General features: G+C 49.7%; 8 protein-coding genes across 8 annotated transcripts; 5 read left to right on the top strand and 3 right to left on the bottom strand.

The window, feature by feature from the left end:
- Positions 1-457: 457 nt before the first annotated feature.
- N7458_010386 (uncharacterized protein) lies at positions 458-705 on the top strand (the record flags this gene model as incomplete). Its single annotated transcript, XM_056913768.1, has 2 exons — positions 458-576; positions 609-705. 2 exons carry the CDS (start codon positions 458-460, stop codon positions 703-705), a joined length of 216 nt encoding a protein of 71 aa, XP_056762617.1.
- Positions 706-1,138: 433 nt separating this feature from the next.
- N7458_010385 (glycoside hydrolase family 31 protein) lies at positions 1,139-3,202 on the top strand (the record flags this gene model as incomplete). The annotated part of the gene is made up of 1 exon (XM_056913767.1): positions 1,139-3,202. One exon carries the CDS (start codon positions 1,139-1,141, stop codon positions 3,200-3,202), a length of 2,064 nt encoding a protein of 687 aa, XP_056762616.1.
- A 622-nt stretch (positions 3,203-3,824) lies between these two features.
- N7458_010384 (Zn(II)2Cys6 transcription factor domain-containing protein) lies at positions 3,825-6,747 on the top strand (the record flags this gene model as incomplete). The annotated part of the gene is made up of 5 exons (XM_056913766.1): positions 3,825-3,844; positions 3,923-4,644; positions 4,791-5,416; positions 5,494-5,635; positions 5,702-6,747. The coding sequence occupies 5 exons, from the start codon at positions 3,825-3,827 to the stop codon at positions 6,745-6,747; spliced, it is 2,556 nt and encodes an 851-aa protein (XP_056762615.1).
- Positions 6,748-7,179: 432 nt separating this feature from the next.
- N7458_010383 (uncharacterized protein) lies at positions 7,180-8,796 on the bottom strand (the record flags this gene model as incomplete). Its single annotated transcript, XM_056913765.1, has 1 exon — positions 7,180-8,796. The coding sequence occupies one exon, from the start codon at positions 8,794-8,796 to the stop codon at positions 7,180-7,182; it is 1,617 nt and encodes a 538-aa protein (XP_056762614.1).
- Positions 8,797-10,194: 1,398 nt separating this feature from the next.
- N7458_010382 (uncharacterized protein) lies at positions 10,195-10,497 on the top strand (the record flags this gene model as incomplete). The annotated part of the gene is made up of 1 exon (XM_056913764.1): positions 10,195-10,497. One exon carries the CDS (start codon positions 10,195-10,197, stop codon positions 10,495-10,497), a length of 303 nt encoding a protein of 100 aa, XP_056762613.1.
- Positions 10,498-11,795: 1,298 nt separating this feature from the next.
- N7458_010381 (sugar porter family MFS transporter) lies at positions 11,796-13,859 on the bottom strand (the record flags this gene model as incomplete). Its single annotated transcript, XM_056913763.1, has 4 exons — positions 11,796-11,959; positions 12,021-13,257; positions 13,317-13,393; positions 13,466-13,859. 4 exons carry the CDS (start codon positions 13,857-13,859, stop codon positions 11,796-11,798), a joined length of 1,872 nt encoding a protein of 623 aa, XP_056762612.1.
- A 2,624-nt stretch (positions 13,860-16,483) lies between these two features.
- N7458_010380 (uncharacterized protein) lies at positions 16,484-17,380 on the top strand (the record flags this gene model as incomplete). Its single annotated transcript, XM_056913762.1, has 1 exon — positions 16,484-17,380. The coding sequence occupies one exon, from the start codon at positions 16,484-16,486 to the stop codon at positions 17,378-17,380; it is 897 nt and encodes a 298-aa protein (XP_056762611.1).
- A 238-nt stretch (positions 17,381-17,618) lies between these two features.
- On the bottom strand, positions 17,619-19,778 carry N7458_010379 (DNA topoisomerase 3; the record flags this gene model as incomplete). The annotated part of the gene is made up of 6 exons (XM_056913761.1): positions 17,619-18,408; positions 18,465-18,924; positions 18,975-19,144; positions 19,208-19,386; positions 19,438-19,638; positions 19,692-19,778. 6 exons carry the CDS (start codon positions 19,776-19,778, stop codon positions 17,619-17,621), a joined length of 1,887 nt encoding a protein of 628 aa, XP_056762610.1.
- Positions 19,779-20,094: the final 316 nt, after the last annotated feature.

The following is a 20,094-nucleotide window of genomic DNA, read 5'->3' as shown; positions in this document are numbered from 1 at the left end:
AACAACCCAGTGATGTGTTCTCCGGCGGGAAAGCCTATTCCGCCTTGACAGTTAAAACGAGTAATATGCAGGTGGGGGAAAGTAAACCGGGTCTTTACCCCATTGTGCCCTTGAATTACCAGACTCCACAGGGGTGGTAGTTCTGGATTATGTGGCATTACTCAAGAGCTACATAGTAACGGTATACACTTTCATTCCGTTGGGACGTGTATATACGCTGAGAGTGATTTGAGTCAGAGACTGGTTGGCGCGGCCATCATCGAGTCGATACAAATCGGCTTTGTGGGTTTACTACTAAATGACCTAGAAATACCTACGAGAGGAGTAGACAGTTGTTCCCAATTGATAATTAATTCAATAAGTACCCCTTAATGGTAGTGACCTAGTGACCAAGATTGTCAAACAAACAGTCCTGCCTGTCCTATTATCATAGCGACTATTAGGTCGACCACCAACTATGCGATCTACCTTGGCCAACTACTTAGGTGCAAAACTAGCCTTTCAGTATGAAATATCCAAGGCATATGCCGTGCTAGATGAGGAAAACTTCGCCTACCAAGTCACCAAATTGCCGATGTATGTATGAGTGACTTCGCTCGGATTCACAGGAGTATCAATGTGACCACTGCCTGCCAGAAGCTAGATTCGTCGGCGGGCAGTAAAGTGACACAAAGGAGTAAGCGGAACAACGTGATGGGAATATAGAGACTCGCAATTCATGAGAATAGAAGTTCTGGCTTAGGTACATTTTCCCGAGATATGCATGCACTGGCCTCTTCTACAAACGGAGTGGAGGAGCTAGCAGAGCCAATGGGGGAAGAGGTCCTCAATGCTGAGGAGGGGTAAAGGAAGAAGAGAAAATATTGACAAGGATTTGATCAATATCCAACACGAAAATGCGGGGTTCTAAGGTTCTTCGGACACTCCGCTTCCTCACTCTTGATAATCTATTGATCTGCAGAGCGGAGTTTAGCCTGGACTCATGTTCCCCGCCGCAGCTTGGCGTTCCGGCGGGGCAGAGATGAATCAGAATAAGAAGTGGGATGTTCAAATCTGGGATTTGAAAAATAGTAATTAAACCAATTGGAACACGTCAATCGAAACGTTCGGAGCCACCGATTCACGCGTTTCAGCCAAGATGTTCCGTGAAGAAACGAACCGACTGCTCTATGAGTATGACGCTGAGCAACTCTGGATCGAAGCCTGGGGTCCGAATGCGTTCCGGATCAGAGCCACGAAATGTGCGACTATGCCGACCGAAGACTGGGCACTCGATGGGCAACAGCAATCCGTGATTCACGCGGATATCTCCATCTCCTCAACCTCTGCGACGATCACCAACGGCAAGATCCGGGCTGTCATTACCAAGTTTGGCAAGCTGACAATCTCCAATTCACAAGGCAGTGTACTGCTCGAGGAGTACACGCGTACCCGTCGCGATATCCTCGATTCCAAGTGCAGTGCGATCGAAATTGAGGCCCGGGAGTTTAAACCGATCCTTGGCGGTGATTACCACTTGACCACGCGGTTCGAAAGCGTTGATCCGAATGAGAAGATATTCGGCATGGGCCAATACCAAATGCCGTTCCTAGATCTGAAGGGTATGGATCTGGAGCTAGCACATCGGAACTCCCAAGCTAGTTGTCCCTTTGCTCTTTCGTCTCTGGGGTATGGCTTTCTATGGAACAACCCTGCGATCGGGCGGGCAGTATTAGGAAGGAATACAATGAGCTTCGAGGCGTACTCAACAAAGGCGATGGACTACTGGGTCGTGGCGGGAGATTCACCCGCAGAAATTGAGGAGTTGTATGCCAACGTCACCGGGAAAGTCCCTATGATGCCGGAATATGGCTTGGGTTTCTGGCAGTGTAAGCTACGCTATCAGACCCAGGAAGAGCTTCTAGGTGTTGCGAGAGAATATAAGAGCCGGGGTTTACCGATCGACCTTATTGTGATTGACTTTTTCCACTGGCCTAAGCAAGGGGAATGGAAATTTGACCCTGTCTACTGGCCAGATCCAGGTACGTATATGGAAGATGGCAATTATGGAAGCGAGCTGACTGAGGGTTTTCAAATAGCTGCTATGGTTCAAGAATTGCGCGAGATGAATATCGAGCTGATGGTATCCATCTGGCCTACTGTGGATAAGAAGTCGGAGAACTTTGAGGAGATGCGCGAAAATGGCCTTCTCATCCGTGTGGACCGTGGCGTCCGGACTTGCCTAGATGTCGAGGGAGAAACTATCCACTTTGACGCTACAAACCCTAAAGCCAGAGAGTATGTTTGGAAGAAGGTTCGCGACAACTACTACGCCAAATACGGGATCAAAGTGTTTTGGCTTGATGAAGCCGAGCCCGAATATGCGGCATACGATTTCGACATCTACCGGTACCACCTCGGATCAAACATGGCGATCGGAAATATTTATCCACGGGATTATACGCGGGCCTTTTACGAAGGAATGACCCGCGAAGGACAAGAAAATGTCGTCAATCTAGTACGATGCGCCTGGGCTGGCAGCCAGAAGTACGGAGCACTGGTCTGGAGCGGTGACATCGCGTCCTCGTGGAGCAGCTTTCGAAACCAGCTGGCTGCGGGCCTTAACATGGGCATCGCCGGGTTCCCCTGGTGGACCACAGACATTGGTGGTTTTCATGGCGGGGACCCCAATGATCCACAGTTCCGCGAATTGTTTGTACGCTGGTTCCAGTGGGGAGCCTTCTGCCCCGTCATGCGCTTGCACGGCGATCGCGAGCCCCGGCAGGCTCAACATGGCACAACGGGAGGTGCAACGTGTTGTAGCGGCGCAGCCAACGAGGTATGGTCCTATGGACCAAAAGTGTATGACGTTTGCAAGAAGTACATGGAAATTCGCGAGGAGTTGCGGCCATACACGCGACATCTGATGCGAGAGGCTGCGGACAAAGGTGCCCCAGTGATGCGGACTCTTTTTTATGAGTTTCCGGAGGACAAAACATGTTGGGACTTGAGCAATCAGTACATGTTTGGCCACCAGTTCATGTGCTGCCCGGTGCTCAGCGCTGGCATGGAAAGAATGACTGTCTATCTCCCGCGTCTGCCTACGAAAGGGAAGTGGAGGGCATTCCACGGAGAGGACACCTGGGAGGGAGGCCAGTGGATTGAGGTCGACTGCCCAATAGACACGATGCCTGTTTTTGTGAAGGAATGGGCAAAATTGTGAACCTTAGTAGACCTATTGTAGAGGCTTCCGTCTTCGAAAGAGTACACGTACCTAAGTCACTTCGTCGCCATCAAAATATTCAGGTATCGCGTTTAAGCTTAGCAACAGTTGTCTCGCCCAGTCATGCATCAATCGAAGCAGCGAGTATAGCTCAAGAGGATCAGGAGGGTTTATTCCTCGATAGGGAGCCAATGCGTTGATAAACCGTGTAGATAGTGTGAAATGATCAAAGTCAAAGGCCGATACGGGGTCGAGAAGCGATGTGGTGGTGTCGGTAGTGTCAAAGGTAGGCGTGAGGGAACGGATAGGCACTTGCAGCCAGCTTAGCCAAGGCCAGGCTGCGTCTGGATTCGGCTTAACACACGCAGGCTCTCCACCTCTCCACCCCCCGTGGTCTTCATTCCCCTCTCCACATAACCAAGCCCTGGCAGCACTCATTTGTACATAATATTATGAGGGAAGATCGGGATGTCAATAGGAACAAGCAGAGTGGCACCAGGGGCCCCAGGCGCAGACAGACTCCTCTTACCTGCGACTTCTGCTGGCGGGTCTTTGCGAGAAAAGAGCACCTGACCAGACACCTCCGCGTTCATACGCGAGAGAGGCCATTTACCTGCGAAACATGTGGGAAGGAATTTTCCCGTATGTAGGTACAACCTCTGTGGTTCTGAGGTCGATGGCAATCCCTCGGCGCTAACCATCACTCGGGATCGCGTTTAGGGACATTCTGAATCGCCACACCAGGATTCATACGCAGCAGCAACCAGAGATTGCAACAAGTCGCACCCAGAGGAGCGCCGCCTGTCTGCAATGCGCTACTAGCCGGGTCCGTTGCACAAGAGGAGATCCCTGCGCTCGCTGCGAATCCAAAGGCCTATCCTGTGAGCACCGAGTCCTGTCAGCGAGAAGACGGAGAGTGGGCAGCGGGGAGGATAGGGTGGCAGAGAGAGACGCGCATGTTTCGCGAACTGAGCAGGCACCCACCACATCGCCCGAGCCAGGGGCCGTACTAGGCGAAGGTGTAGATTGGCAGGGCCTGCGTGATGCCTATAGTGGTAATGCTCTCGACTTGGAAATGACATACGGCCTCGGCATGTATGAGGTCGATCCGACCAATGAATTTGCTCCCCGGCCTTTGTCTGCAATTAATTGGCTTTCACCGGACGATAGGAACATCCAGGAATGGGCAAGTCAACTAGCTGGCATCCCGGATGGCGGTGTCTTTCCGACGTCGACGACCGTCGCCATGCCAGCCGTCCCAAGTCTACCCCAGCTCCTCGGGACAGAGCCTACCTTGGGATGGGCCCCTGCTAGTCAGTCATCTACCGATAATGCGCAGATAGAGACCCTAGCTGCGATGACCAGTTGCCCCGAGGGTACAGAGAGACAGTCGTCGGAAACATTGATGGATGGGGCATCATCGCGGAGCTCTCAAAGCACAGGTAAGAGATACTATGTACACGGTATCGCCTGGAGGGCCCCTTTCAAAGCAGATTTCGCAAGGGGCGAGTCATGGGTTCTGTGGACAAAGGGAGTGTGACAACGTCGGCTCCCTCAACCACATCGATTGGATCTGTCACCAACATAGACGGGACCGCATCGTCATTGAGCCAATGGTTAGCGGAAGATGTCTACGACGATATTGTCTCAGGCGTCGAAGAGGAGACACAGGCATCCTCATCTCTTCCTTCGCTGCCGGCCTTTCGGCTCTGTGTGCATCTTTACTTTGAGCGCCTGCACCCAAACTTACCTTTCCTGAGTAGAGCCTCCTTCATATCCGAGAAGCCACATTGGATACTTGCGCTGGCAGTGGCCGGGGTGGGAGCTGCGTATTTGCGCTTTTCGCAAGGCTCACAATGGAAAGACATTCTGATGCAAGCGCTGGAAGGCATACTATTGCGTCGACTGCATCAATTCAGACATAAAGTAGATCCCAAGCTACCTACAACCAGCACTTTCGAAACGGCGAACGAAGCCGAGGAACTCCTGCCCCTGATCCAGGCCAAGGTTTTGCATTTATTGTGTATGCTTCATAGCTACACATCATACATTACCCAGCGTGCAGTATTTGACCGGGCGGAATTAGTGCAGTGGTGCTCGTCTCTAAACCTAGTCCCGGACTCGGTGGGTATCTTTGGATTAAGTACCAGCGGCAAGGACATCCAACAGTGGAAAAAGGTACAATCCTCGCTGAGAACCGGAATGATGATATGGGTAAGTGGAATTTTCAGATAGATACTAATTATGCGTGTTTTCAACGGACGCAGCAGTTTTCTAACGAGTGAATGTAGCTTTTGGATTCTATGGTGTCCTACGAGTTAAATTGCAACCACCTCATGAAGCTAGGAGACGCAAGGGGATGGCTGCCCTGCCATGAGATGGCCTGGGAGAATCCGTCCGCTGAAAATATTGCCTATGCTGAAAGCGTTTCCAGTAGGGACTGACTTGACCCCTTCCTGCACAGATTCACTCACTGACTCCGACGCCGAATGAACATAGTCTCTCTTCTAGATGCACTTGATTTGATTTATATCGAAAAACGATTTCCCCGCAAGCTCAGCCAGTTCAGCCAGGTTCTGCTTATCCACGCCATCTACCGACGAACCACAGAGGTCGCCGATCAGAGTCGCATACAATTGTCGTCATGGAGTCCCACAGACAGCGCGCAGATTTCCAGTCCGCGCCCAGCCTCTACTCAAGTCATGTGGCCTCCATCAAGCAGCATCCTCGTGAAGTGGCGCAACGCGGCCTGTGACTCGCTGGATGTCCTGCACTGTGCGGCGAATAGCCGTGCTGCTGAATCATGCTGGGAAGAACCCACTATCTTGTATCTGCATCTTGCTAGACTCCTCATCCTGTCTCCTTTCATGCACTTCCAAACACTGGCACAAGACCCGTTACTGCGAACTCGCAACGGACCCTCGGTAAATGTGTCCCACCTGGAGAGATTTGAGAATGCCCGCAGTCAGGTCTTTCAATGGGCGATTCGCGATCAGTTCAAAGCCCGGCTGTCTGTCGTCCACGCCGGGGCCTTACTATGGCATGTTCGACGCTTCAGCACCGACAATGTTGTTGAGCCATTCGCTGTCTATATCGCGACCCTCCTTCTTTGGGCATACAGTCTTTCCGTAAAAACCGTCAGAGCTCAAGGAAGTACGACTCACCAAAACGCAAGCTGCAGCCATCCACCTTCTCATGACCAAATTCCCGGTGATGCCTCACTGGTAGACGAAGATAACATAGCAACCGACCAATCCGATGCAGAGCCGCGTTTTATTTATCTCGACCGGCCCTTAGACGATGAACTTGTGCAGATGTACATCCGTGTCGGGAACAAGGTGTCCGCCCAACTCAAAGGGGTTGGAGATATTAGTAGTGACACTGCGCCAGTGAAAATCCTCAAACAGGGATATTATCTGCTCACAGGAGAGAGGTACGTGGGACAGAATAGCTCAAGCACCACGGCGGGGGAGGTAATCTTCCGCCCGTGGAACATACAGCAATTGTACGCGGCAACAATACGGTGGTTGGTTGAAGCGAGTTAAACGGCTATCCATATGATCCACAATGCGAAATACGGTTCTCGTAACAACTACATCTGTAATCCTAATTCCAATTTCTCGAGTCCGATAACTACTAGTTGCTCCTTCCATCTGAGTGGAAGCTTTCGAAACTATGGACATGTAGTGCATGGCTCCTGCTCCTCCCTTTGATTCCTCACCTTGATTTTCCACTGATGTTTCGGATGCATTGCACTCTGTTGCGGAATGGCCTCATACATTACGGTAGTTCCCATGACAGAGATGACGATATGGGACTCTTAGATATTAGCAGGTCAATGCCCTGAAGCATACATTTTCAGACTACTGGCTTATTGAATAATTCGAGTATGCAGTTAATGACACAAGAACAAAAAATTAGGCATTTGATCACATAAATCAATCTCATCCCGACTCTTGACCTCGAATTGGATCCTCTCACTCTTTTTTGGAAAGAGCCTCATCGCCCTCGGTGTAGGCATCAACGCTATACTTGGCGAAGTTCCGAGCTGAGACCTTCCTAGCAAATAAGATATCCAACTCCTCGAATGTCTTGCCCTTCGTCTCAGGCAGGCGAAAGTATGTCCACAGGAAAAACACAAAGGCCCAGCCGGCCCAGAAGAAACCGGTCTTGCCCTTCCAGTCTCCTGCAGTAGGGTTGAGCATGTAAGGATTGACGATGTTGCAGATAATCTGCGCGATGTAGTATGTAATTCGCGACAGACACACGGACTTGCTTCGGAGGCGGGTGGATGAGGTCTCACTAATGATCGCATAGCATATAGGTCCAACTGTGAGGTAGTAGACAAGAAGCCAGATGAGCATCATCGTTGCCTGGGCATAGTTCCCCGACACGGAATTCCCAGCACCAACCGATACAAAACCAACCACCATCAAGACGATAGTTAGAAGGGCCAGACCCCATAGATACAGAGTACGGCGGCCGAACGTGTGCAAGAGATACCAGGAGCAGATAGTACCGACGGAGGCGAGCCCGAGCCCACCCACTGACATTTTGAACGAGATCGAGGTCGGCAGGCCAGCTTGCACGAAGAAGTAGGTTGGAGTACCACCCATGGCAGAGCCACAGAACGGCTGTGCGGCAAAGACCATACAGACAATCTCAGTACGACGCCGATCAATCCCTCGGAAGCAATCCCAGTAGCTTGTACCTTGGTCGATCTGTTTCTCCAGTTCGTCGGTGTGGATCATCATCGCTATAGCTTGTTTGACCTCGCCACTCGCACTGGAGTAGCCAAGACGGACCATGCTTTTTTCAGCGGAGTCATAATCAGCGCGTCTGACGAAATACCATGGAGACTCTGGCGCGAAAAACAAGACCAAAAACAGTGGAATAGGCCACGCCCACTGAATGGCAAAAGGGAGACGATATCCCCACTGTGTGTCATTCCCAGAGAACGCAGACTGCACTCCAGCAGAAACAAGCTGACCAATAGCCCAGCATAGGTTCACATAGACAGTGAGGTAGCCGCGTAGGGCCATAGGGCAAATCTCCGAGGCATAGGCCGGTGCCATAGTCGCAAAAACTCCCCATGGAATACCACAGAGAAATTCACCGACCAGAAGGACGGGCAGGTTCGGGGCAAAAAAAGGAATGAATATAAAGACCGTAATAGCAGCTAAACTAGCCAGTAACACCTTGCGGTAGCCGAAGTGATGGGTGAAGTATCCATTAGCGAAGGCACCGATAATGGTGCCCACAGAAACCGCATTTGTGAGACCATTCTGCCAGGACGCGGTGATCTGGTAGCTGTTGCTGCTGGCGATGTACTCGCCATAGCGTCGGGAGAAGGCCGGTTGGGCAAAGAAGGAAGACATGAGGACGATGTCATAGCCCTCCATGATGATAGAAGTTGAGAGTAGGATCGACCACATCACCGCCTTGGGATACTTGCGCAGGGCATCGGTGAGTGTCAATTGGTGTTCGTCTTGAGCTGCCTGTTTCGCAAGCTCGTTGGATTTGACAGGCTCATCGATGGGCCCTTCCTCCACGTGTGCCACATGGCCAATGTCCTTGTCGTTGGTGAAATTCATGTTGTAGCCCCTCCTAGTGGAGAGTATTGAGATGACACGAGGCAGTTGAGAGTAAAATATTAAAAATGTGACCGATAGCTGAACCCTTACAAGGTGCCAGGGTTACGTCAGTCGAGGACTATAGATGCGGGTATTTAAGCACTCGCGGAACATATGGGGTAATGCGGAGCTCTATACCTCGCTTACGGAGCGCAGTAGATCAGGGTGGAGGTCAAAAGCAGGGGTAGACTAGTGAATTGATCGACTGATTGGCAGATTAGCCTGTTTCTGCTTCTCTTGGGTCTTTGATTTTGGAGAACAATTTAACCCCGCCGGAAAGTGTATCGTTGGTCGCGGGTTGCTGGCCCCCGATGGGGTAACAACCTCGATTTTAGGTCGGATTTGTAGGATTGTAGGAGTGTAAGAGTTCAAAGGGATCACAAGGCCACAATTGACTCGCTCTCACTCTAGCAAATATTCCTATTTCGCTGTTCATTTCATCTTTTGTCATATTTAGCCGTATTCTGCCATATACTTTGCCATAGTGTACTATCTTCCTCAGCATCTCGTAGTTTCGGGTTCTCCGCAGTCTTCCTTTCCTACTAAGCAAGCGACAAACCGCAGGGAAAATGCCGGGAGTGGGAGGATCTACCCAGTTATTCATCTTGATCTTGCATTTTATCCTGCCAGTAATGTCGAGATTCCAAGCACAAGAGTATCTCCGTGGGGCCAGTTGCAGAGACGGGATTCCAAAACACCGGTATGATGCATCCTATCATCAACGCACCTCCGGGTCTCCACCATCACATCTCCACATCCGCGGATCTTCACGCCTCAGGATCAAAGTCTGATGGGATAGAAGACAGACCCTGGATGGAGGAAACAGAGAATGCCATGTTAATTTCTGGAGGAGGTATAAGTATGCCATCATCACGCCCTCCCTTCATTGCTTGCTCTACCGTTCCCGTCTCTTTCCTGTAATTCCCATCGCAACGATTCCTGCACCCAGGAGGTGAGATTCGTGATGCGGACTTTTGTCTTCAGAATTGTACTTGAGGGCTTGACCTCGTATGTCCAATCACCTGCCAAACGTGAACTGAACGGAGACACGTCAAGGATATATATCTGGGGGAAAATAGAGGACCTCCTGAGCATCGTGCCTCAGGAATCCTGTATGTATTCCGGATAACGGAACGCAGATCCCAGATCATTTTTATGCCAATATGGGCTTCAACAATCATCGTACTGGTGGCGCGCAGTTGCCGGCACCATGTCGAGGGTGGACATACGGATATGATGAATTTGTGATAAGCATAAAACTGAAACGGTTGCTCCGGAATTCCCGCTCGTTCGACTATACGTGTTCCACGACCCAGATACCCAAACTAAAACATTCAGTAGTGTCGAATCAATTCAACAATGAGTAACTACTTCACAGCACGCCGTTTTGGGGCCAACGTGCAGATTCATCTCCATGACCTCCGCGGCATCGACGGATATGATACAGTCGCTGATATTCCCACACCTGGCGATGATAAGGACTGGACGTCATACAATGATTTCCTCTCCTCTATTTTCGAGATTCTCATTGCCAACGATGTTGTTGATGGAGTCTACTTTGACATCACCAATGAGATCGACAACACGCAGTATTACGGCAGGGGCATTGGTCGGTTTTTGGACGTATGGGGCCTCACTTACCATCGTGTCGCGTACGTTTGATATTGAAGCCTGCCCATACTGATCACTATCTGTTCTTTATTTTCTTTTGAAACCTACAACCGCTTCGTTAGTGCTAATCATCTCATCTAGAACCGAATTCCCACAAGGAAAATCCGTCGGCCCCTCTTTTGGCAATCTCCCTGATCGTAGCGCCCAAGACTGGTACAGTGGATGGGTTAATTTTACTGCCTCCCACAATAGCGTTCCGGACTGGATGAGCATGCATTTCCTATATGCAGATGGCGCCCTGAACACGTCGATCGCCGCATTTCAGGCTTCCTCGTTGCGGCAGGTATCACATATGACGGCCCATTCATGCTCAATTAATATGGTAACATTGACCAGGGAGTTCCATCCGGTACTGCGTGGAACATCGCACAGATCGAACGCGCGAACGCTCTAGGCCTACGGTCAAACTGGCGTGGAGGGTATGAACTGCAAGATTACCTTGCAGATATCCTTGGGAAGACCGACGTCTACCCAAACTACGAAATTTCGGATGACGACTACTGATATCAGGTTTACAAGTACAGTGGTGTTCCATAAGTTTGCAACACCCGAAAAAGTTCAAACCTATCTCATCAGCTATACTTTGAAAGACAAGTTGAAACACAGATGCCGGGAATATCTAGAAAGAGGGTTCAAAAGACATTCGGAAAGATCTGTTAAAAACATAAAATCGAGGCATATTTTGACGGTCTGTTTCTTGGTCCCTGGTTTCAGACTTTGAACTGCCACTGTACTATTACATGAATATGACAGGGTATCAAGGTAAGTCGGATATGACACAAGACACACTTGGGGATACATATGCTGTTGTAGGTGATGACCGAGTGAGGATTCTTGCGGGCGTGCATGCCCTACTAATGGCACTTGGGCCATTGTGTTGTCTGGGTTGAGTGCCGTGGGGCTACCGATGGATGGGGAGCTTCCCATTCAGACCTGGAGGTTTGAGTCTGGGGATTTGTACAGGGAAGTTGATGCTCCGACGGATTTGAGATATTATACCCATCCGTACACAGATGATACTCTCTACTTTGTCATTGGGCAAAATGATCCGGATGTTGCGTATGCATTTGAATTTGCAATCTGATGGAATCTGTCACAAAATATTCGCCTTCTGCCCCGAAATCAGTCCCAAGATATCAAGCTGAACATTTGTACAGATATTTGTATCCAAATTATTGTGACGTGCTAGTGAAATAAATGAGTCTGGCTCCTAGCGCCCTCGTAAAGCGGCGGCAGCTCAAAACAGAAAACCCTACCCGCAGAGGAAAATGGTATATAGAGTGTCCTACCTACCGCCCAAGATGCTCGGCACCTTTGTAGAAATCCGGTAAAGGCTCTAACTTCTGGCGTAGGACCCAGACACGGAAGTGCCAGATAGCATTCTTGATCTGATAAGATGCATGTTTTCTGGTCGGTACTGAGAAGACTTGATCCAACTCTTCGAGAGTGAGAGCTGATAAAAACCGAATCTGATCAGCATGAATGTACAAAATTTAGGAACAAGAAATACTCACCCTTGGTTTCGGGGACGAAAAGAAGTACTAAAACCCAGCCAATAATACACCAGGCTGCGTACCAGCCAAAAGCGCCCTGTGGCTTAAATGCCGACAGAAGATGTGGCCAGGTAAATGACAGTATAAAGTTGAAGCACCAGGTCGTAGCTGTGGCCCACGACATACCCACTTCACGCACATGCAGGGGGAATGCCTCTGCCGAGTAGGTGAATGGCACTGGACCTGAACCAGGAGAATAAAATATCTCAAACAAATACATGCCCGTGGTGACCATTGCAACCCGCTTCTTACTCAAGGGGTTATCGGCCTCAATCCAGAAGGAAAAGCCTGACCAGAGGAGGAAGATGGCTAGGAATGGGTATGTGAACAATAAAAGGTTGCGCCGGCCCCAAGTATCAATCGTGAAAATGGCTGGTATGGCGAATACCCAGTTCAGAATACCCGTCCCCATCGATGCCAGCAAGGCCGCCGAAAGACCATATCCAGAATCCTGGAAGATTGTAGTCGAGTAGTACGCAATGACGTTGACTCCACAGAATTGCTGCATGAACATTACAATCCAAGATGCCAGCGTAGCGCGACGGTTGCGAGGAACAGAAAAGAGCTCGTAGAACATGGTGAAAAAGTTCTTGCCCTTGTTGATCTTGCGCTCCAACTCGACGCCAACATAAGCGTAGTACAGGTCTCTCGCTGCCTGAAGCTCCGTGGGACGGAGAATCTTGAAATTAGTGTAGGCTTTCTCAATCTTGTCATGCTGAATAAGCCATCTAGGCGACTCGGGACAGATATAGACCTGAGCGCAGACGATCAAGGGTAGCACGACGGTCGAGCCCAGCATAAGACGCCAGCTCAGATCTCGTCCAACATGTATGAATGCCACACCCATAAGATTTCCAAGCATAATTCCGAATGCTGTCCACATTTGCCAACTCATAACCAAAGCTCCTCTTATGGGAGCTGGAGAACATTCGGCAGCGTAGACAGGGACGGTCGAGGACTTGGATCCAATGCCTAGTCCGAGAACAAACCGGGCAATGAACAGATTCACCCATGAATTGCACAATCCTTCCCAAATAGAGGCAATTGCTGCAATAAAACAGGAGATAAAGATAGTTCCACGACGAGCGAAGAATCGATTGAGAGGTTCGGTCAGCCAGCAGCCTATAAGGGCACATGCCAGATATGGGGCGCCGACGACTAGGCCCGTCAGATTTTTGTTGTTTTTTATGCCGAGAATCTGTATTACCAATCAATATCTGCATAACTGAGGGGATCAATCTATTATTTGTTGCGTACATCCAAGTAGATAGCTTGTGCACCATTGTTCACTGTTTCGTCCATTCCTTGGACTGCTGCCGCGAGGGAGCACATGACTAAAGAGAGAAGAACTTATCAGGCATCTGATAGTAAAGCTCAAAGATTGACAGGGAGCATAAGAAACTTACTGGCTAGCCAGTAGAGCTGCCATGGCTGGCTCCATTTATGAGTATGCTCGCGAATGAGCGCCTCTTTCTCAGAATCATTCAGTTCCGGCATTGTCGTTGCTGTCTCAGGATTCTGCGAAATGAGGGCACCTTTTTGAAAAGTCTCCAAGTCATTCATCAGGTTGAAACGAAGGCAGAATCCTTGAACATCTTTCATCAATTGATCCCGGGGAATTCCCGCAAGCGGGTTCTGGAAGACAGCATTAATATGACTGCGATCAACATGGCCTTCAACATCGGGAATATGAGCTGTCGCCGGCATTTCCTTGTCGCTAGAGCCCGCCAAGCTCTCTGTTCTCTTCTCTCTTGAGCCATTGGTCTCGTCGACCGGCTCCAGGGACTCATGCTCCTTCATGGCGGACGGTGTATGCTAGAGGCTGCGGTGCTATGATAAGAGACCGGTCGCTTTCAAGCCCAAACAGCAATAGTCAGGAAGACTGGTAAATTCGAAAATGGGAAGGACTTCATGCTCTCGCAAAAAAGAGAGAAAATTGAGCTTTGGAGGGGTTGGGTTCTTTTATGTGGAGAATTGTCAGTCATTCACTCATGCTCCTCGTCTACCACCGTCATCGCCCGTCCACTCACTTTCCAGTCCAAACTCTCGAGTCGCCAATGAGATAATTGTCTTGCGCAGGCCAGTAAGACTTGCCTTCGCAATAGTATCGACACAAGTTTTCTTTCTTTCTTTTTCTCCATTCCCCCACATGTGTCGAGCCTTGCTTGCGGCAAGGATCACCAATACACGAGACTAGCCTACCGAATCCAATTAAGCCACGCCCGGCATGACTCAAAGGCGTCTTCTTCCTGTCGCCTACTGGGTCGATTGAACCAGTAATACGTCCCCGAATGAACAGAGAGGCCATAGCAACAGAACCGAGCCATGGATATAGTTAGTGAGGCGAGCCGAATGAGGTTCTTTTACCCCTCCGAGAGTCATGAGCCCCGGAGAATTATCATCATCATCCGGCCCATCTCGTCGTGGAGAATATGGGGGTGGAGTCTGAGGATTGACTGATGGATCCTGCGGGTGGTGGATCATCATGCGAATGGAGTCAACGGACGCCAATGACATCGACGGCCACTGGTGGACCGCGAATGTCACATCGGCCTGTTCACAGTGTCCATGAGATGCCCTGTATTGAGCTAAGCACTCGAAGCAATACGAAGCAGTCAGTTTCAGGTTGCAGGAAACGTTCATCGCTGGACAAGCCTATCATAAAAAGTTGCTATGTTCAATAACGTCACGGAAGTCCCGCAACCACTGGTCGGATTTGACCACGCGGGGATCAAGCGCTCCTACTAACACACGAGTCGGTAGAAACGGCAGTGAATACTGGTCTGACAGATTTTAGTTGCAATCGGTTTGAAAATCAGGTTCTCTGCGTTTCCAGGTTTCTTTGTCCAGGGCGGAAGCGCCACTTACGGAACGCCCAGCTCCCAAATAGGCCAAGCGCCTCCATCAGCGATTCAGAACCTCAGAAGCAGTTTGCTGTGGAGAGCCGCTAACCACTTAAGCTCTATTAGGCGCAGGTGGCTTACGGGATTTTCTGAGCGACACGCCTCCCGCAAGATTAATCCACTTTGCCTTGGCTAACGTTAATCGCACTTCCCCGCGAAGCTAATGCAGTGGTGGCCATACGACTCCACACCTGGATGGCGAATAACATACCTATTATCTCTCCTCAATATAGTGCCTTCAAATCGCTTCTACTGCGTAACTTCTTTTTTGAAATTCATCTCCAATATCAGGCCTCCCACAACATGTGCGGCTAGCTACGGCCTTTGTGAGCGGCCGTTTTAACCGTTCTCATCACATTGCGTGCTGCACGACACTCTTATGGCCTATATTGACGCTTATGCAGTGGATTACTTGAGATCTAGAAATATGCTTCAGATAGAAGACACGAAGCGTTCAAAATTAAGCAGAGCGCTCCGCTAGCTGCCTGCTTCATAACCTGACGCAGCCCTTCTGCTTAAATTTTAGCTCTATAAACCGAAGAGTAGAAGATTAGTTAGAAGGTTATAGATAATATAAAGGCTTTTACTATAGGAACAAACAAAGGCGGTGTGTGCCCCTTAATCTTTACCAAATTGGAGTATCCCCGTTTGATGTACGAAGAATGCGGCAATAGCATGCCTTACTAAGCTCTGAGGTTAATTTTTGTATTGATAGATACAGTGGCAGTTCAAAAGTCTGAAACCAGGGACCAAGAAAATAGGCCGTCAAAATATGCCTCGATTTTATGGTTTTAACAGATCTTTCTGAATGTCTTTTGAACCCTCTTTCTAGATATTCCCGGCATCTGTGTTTCAATTTGTCTTTCAAAGTATAGCTGATGAGATGGGTTTGAACCTTTTCGGGGGTTGCAAACTTATGGAACACCACTGTACCCTTCACAGTTACGACTCACTTTGTGATGACCTCGTTCCTATAAGCCTCTACTCTCATATTGCCAGCAGCCCTAGTGCTATGTAGACTGCATACGCTTGTAATTAAATCATGGAGATGGCTGCATGAATGGGAACTGGGCACTACTTACGAAACGGTAGCCCGATAAGCCATCAAGTGTCGGGCAACTTCCCTAGGATTTCCTCTAAACCAGTAGGCATCACAACTATGTACCTGAAGATATGGCCATTAATTTGACCCTTATTAAAATTGGCAAAATAGGTTGCTGGCTGATGTGGCTGATGTGGGCCTTGACGAGTTTGCCCAATTTCTGCAGGCAGCCTTTCCAAGTCAGCGCCGACAGTCAATAGATGCATCTGAACAATGGAATATTCACCATACTGATTGCAGATCTCAGGCAGAGAGCCCAGAGGATGCCTTCGTTGACTGATTCCTACTTCGTTGACTAGAACCCACCAGGTGGATGGAGGGGGATAGCTTTCCTATATAAGCATCTATGATCTCTTCGAACTTGATGAACTTGATCAACTACACAATCCTCCATCGACAGTTCCTCAGAATCAACCACCATGCACTTCATCATTCCAATCATCGTTTTCGTCACCGCCAACATCTGGGGTCTGTACAGCAGCATCCCATTCACCAACATCAACCCTGCCCGCTCTGTCTTGGACCGCGCCTTGGGAGGAGTCCAGCTGGCCAGCACTGTGTACACACTGGACCAGATTCCACGCCTCCTCGACGAAGAAGCCATCACACACCACCTCATTCAAGAGTATCTAGGTGGCTGGAATGCCACCGTGGTGTCCGACACGGAGTCAGCAATGACGCTCAGTGCAGGTCGCAGACCATTCACTGCGCCGTTGACCGTTTCTCCTGGCTTGCACCCTTCACCTCCTTCGTCGACACAGGAGCCTGCCAGTCTTCCTGGCCCAGCCACCACCCAACACCCATCTGTCGACGGGCTGCCCCAGATCCTGCTGTCCGTGATCTTCACCCTGGTCGTCTGGTTCATGGTCAAGCAAAATGACCAGTCCAGACGACTGACAAGCATCCACGAAGAGATCGGACTAGTTCAGCAGTACCAGGAGAACGCCTGGAAGGGGATTTTCGAAAACCACACCAACCTCGCATACTTGGTGTCGGTGGCCCAAGACCTGAGCGCTGCCTCGTCGGCAAATAGCCACCCGGTCGAGGAGGTGGATGCCCCAGAACAACCCCACGACAGTGAAGGAAGCACTTCGTCCTCCGATGAAAGCAGTGCGATAGTCAACCAGACACTGCAAGATGTGCTGGCCAGCCTGGACACGCTGCGCCAGACCATCGATCGGAGTACGAATGTGTGGGGGGAATGGTTCGAGAGGCAGGAGGTTTTCCAATCGAGGTCGCAAGATACCCAGCCGACTGAATCCAGCGGCGACGACCCGAGTGGATCCTCGGCAGAAGGTTTGGTGCAGGATGGGTGAAGCAGAGGTGTGCGGTATCCGTTGTTTGGTCGTTTTTGTTGTTTGGGTTGAGAAGGGACGTGGAAGGATGGAGGAAGCGCCCTGTCCAGAATTTCAATCTCGTTTCGTTTGGTTCGTCTCGTTTCTCGCAGTTTGATGAGCAGTGTATTGATGGAATCATACCATCATTTTCTATTCCAATGTGAATGAGAAGAGAGAGTTAAAATAAATTGGGTATCATAAGTAGAATGGACAAGAGTCATGATGTAGGTTGTTCGTTAAGGTACTTCCGGCACGCCGCTTTAAGCATCTCGATACGCCGTTGAGTATGAATAAAGACTTCCCGGTACATATCCAGACTCTGCTGCACTACTTCCTGGCGAGTTTTAGAGCCTGCGCAGATCTCGACCATTCGCAGTTCCATTTCTTTACGAAGGAATGGCTTGCTAAGAGAGATGCTGTTTGGAAGACCCGCAACGACATTATCGTATCCCTCCACAAGAGCAATGCCTAGCCGGGTGGGGATTAGCTCCTCGACTTTGCTCCTGCCACTGCCGCGAGAGTGGACCACAACATATTCACGTTCTTTGATTTTAGCAATATGTTCTGCCATTGTGGCGTCGGTACCAATGCCATTGGCATCCATGAGACCGATGAGCTCCGGTTCAGTCAAGTAACTTGGGGCCGTAGTTTTCCCTTCGGAGATGTTGGCCTCTGTGGGTTCGAAGAGTTCTCCTTTCTCGAAATTGGGAAGCTGTTGGCTGCTTTCCCATTTGTCGTAGACATAGACATCGAGATAGTTCCTCTCCAAAACAATCAAGCCACTCGCATGGAAGAACTCTTCTCCGTATTGAATCTCAATGTCAGTGCCTTGGCCTTTGGCGTCGTCTGAGCAACAAGCGAGGAACCGGCGGACCACAAATTCGTAGACATTTTTCTCATTGGCGTTTAATTGACTGGGTGATACCCAACACACTGGATGAATGGGAGGATGGGCTTTGTCGTTGTGACGGCCAGATCGAGGAGTCCGGAATTTGCCATCAATAAGGCTAGAGGGGTTGATCAGCGATTTTTACGTGTATCGACTTCAGACTAAGCAACTTACTCTTTTGCGTATTGACCCCATTGATTATCTGGAAACTGTTTCTCAACTAGCTTCTTCAGATCAATGGCCTTGTCGAATTGGTCTGTCTCGGTACGGGGATAGCTGATGTATCCCTTTGTGTAAAGTGCCTCGGCGACCTTCATGATAGTCTGACTGTCCAGGCGAAGGAAACGACTACCCATCATCTGGAGATCCACCGTTGTCAAAGGAAGAGGCCGCCATTTGCTTTTCGGTTTCTGGTTCACTTTCGTAACTTTCGCTTGCTTGGCCATGAGGCACCGTTCAAGCATCATTGTGACAACTGCGCGATCAAAGAGATGAACACGATTCCAGAGGAAATTGACTTTTTTGCCTTCCCGCTGAAGCATGACCTTGATACCCCAAAAGGTCTCGGGTTTGAAGTTCTGAACTCTGAGATACCGATCGACCACAAAACCTAATGTTGGGAATTGGCATGACCCTAAAATAGCATTAGATAGACACTTCTCAGGAAATTAAAATCACACACACCATAGCTGATGACCTTTTCCTTCAGCACGGCTGACACGGCCTGAAGCTGAAGCGTCTGCAAACGAGTGAAGGCAGCGCCGATTCGTAAATCAAGCTCAATTCTCGCGGCAACTGCATTTGCCTGGAACTCGTCGAGTTCAACCGGCTCTCGAGCTGCTTGAAGAACATGGCTAGCAATTAACGAGACAGGAGTCAGTGATTTGCGGGTCTATGGATATTTGAATGTAACTTACGCTCTTTCCGTGTTGCTGAACCTGGCTCGCTTGACTTCAATTCGAGAATTTCCAGCCTTTGCCTGATTCCGAACTTCGGCACCAATGTGCTCGCCTTCTCGATCACAATCGGTCCAGATGAACAGTGCTTTACTGTATCTGGCCTGGTTCCGAATGTTCTCCGCAATGGGCTTTTTGTCCTGGTTTGAGTTAGAAAGTTACAATGAAAACTTGTCGGAGCACATCCACACCTTATCCACATCTTCTTGGACTGGGGCCTCGAACAAAGCTCCAGGTGGACAGGACATCCAGCCCTTGTATTGCCGATCGAAATCCAGGCCGGTGAGATGCCCGATCACGCTAGTCATCGTGACGGAGCAGTTCCCCCAAGAGCCACCAAAGTTAAAGTCGAACTCATAGTTCTTGACATATTGATTGCCTCTGATTGCATGCTACGCCCCTGCTCAGCTCATATTGGGGTATGAGGGATGTCTCAGCCACTTACAGTTTGAAAAGAGCCGCCTGACATATGCGTGGCCACAGCGCGTGCAATCGCAGGCTTCTCTGCCACGCAGAGAATTTTGCGGGTCATGTCGATCCCATCGGACTGCGACCAGACGGGGACGCTGCGGCGAAGGGGAGATATTCTTCCCAAACGGGGAATTCGTGAAATACTTTGGGACGCGAGCGGGTGCCTGAGGCTACAAATTGAATGCCTGGGAATGACGCGCTTGACGGAGCAGCAGGATTGGCGGATACTCGGAGAAAGGAGATACTGTATATCCGTCAAGATTAGTCATTATTCTGCCCACATAGTTAGTTAAATTGCCAGCTAGTTAGTTACAGTAGGGGCAATAGCAATTCAGAGTTGTTGATATCCTATTGGTGCGCAGTATGATCCACTAAGC

This window comes from Penicillium daleae, assembly GCF_028827525.1.
Source record: "Penicillium daleae strain IBT 16125 chromosome Unknown utg000008l_segment0_segment0, whole genome shotgun sequence".
In the NCBI taxonomy this organism is placed as follows: Eukaryota; Fungi; Ascomycota; class Eurotiomycetes; order Eurotiales; family Aspergillaceae; genus Penicillium; species Penicillium daleae.
Note: the sequence above shows the minus strand (reverse complement) of the source record. Positions and strands in the feature narration are given on the sequence as shown.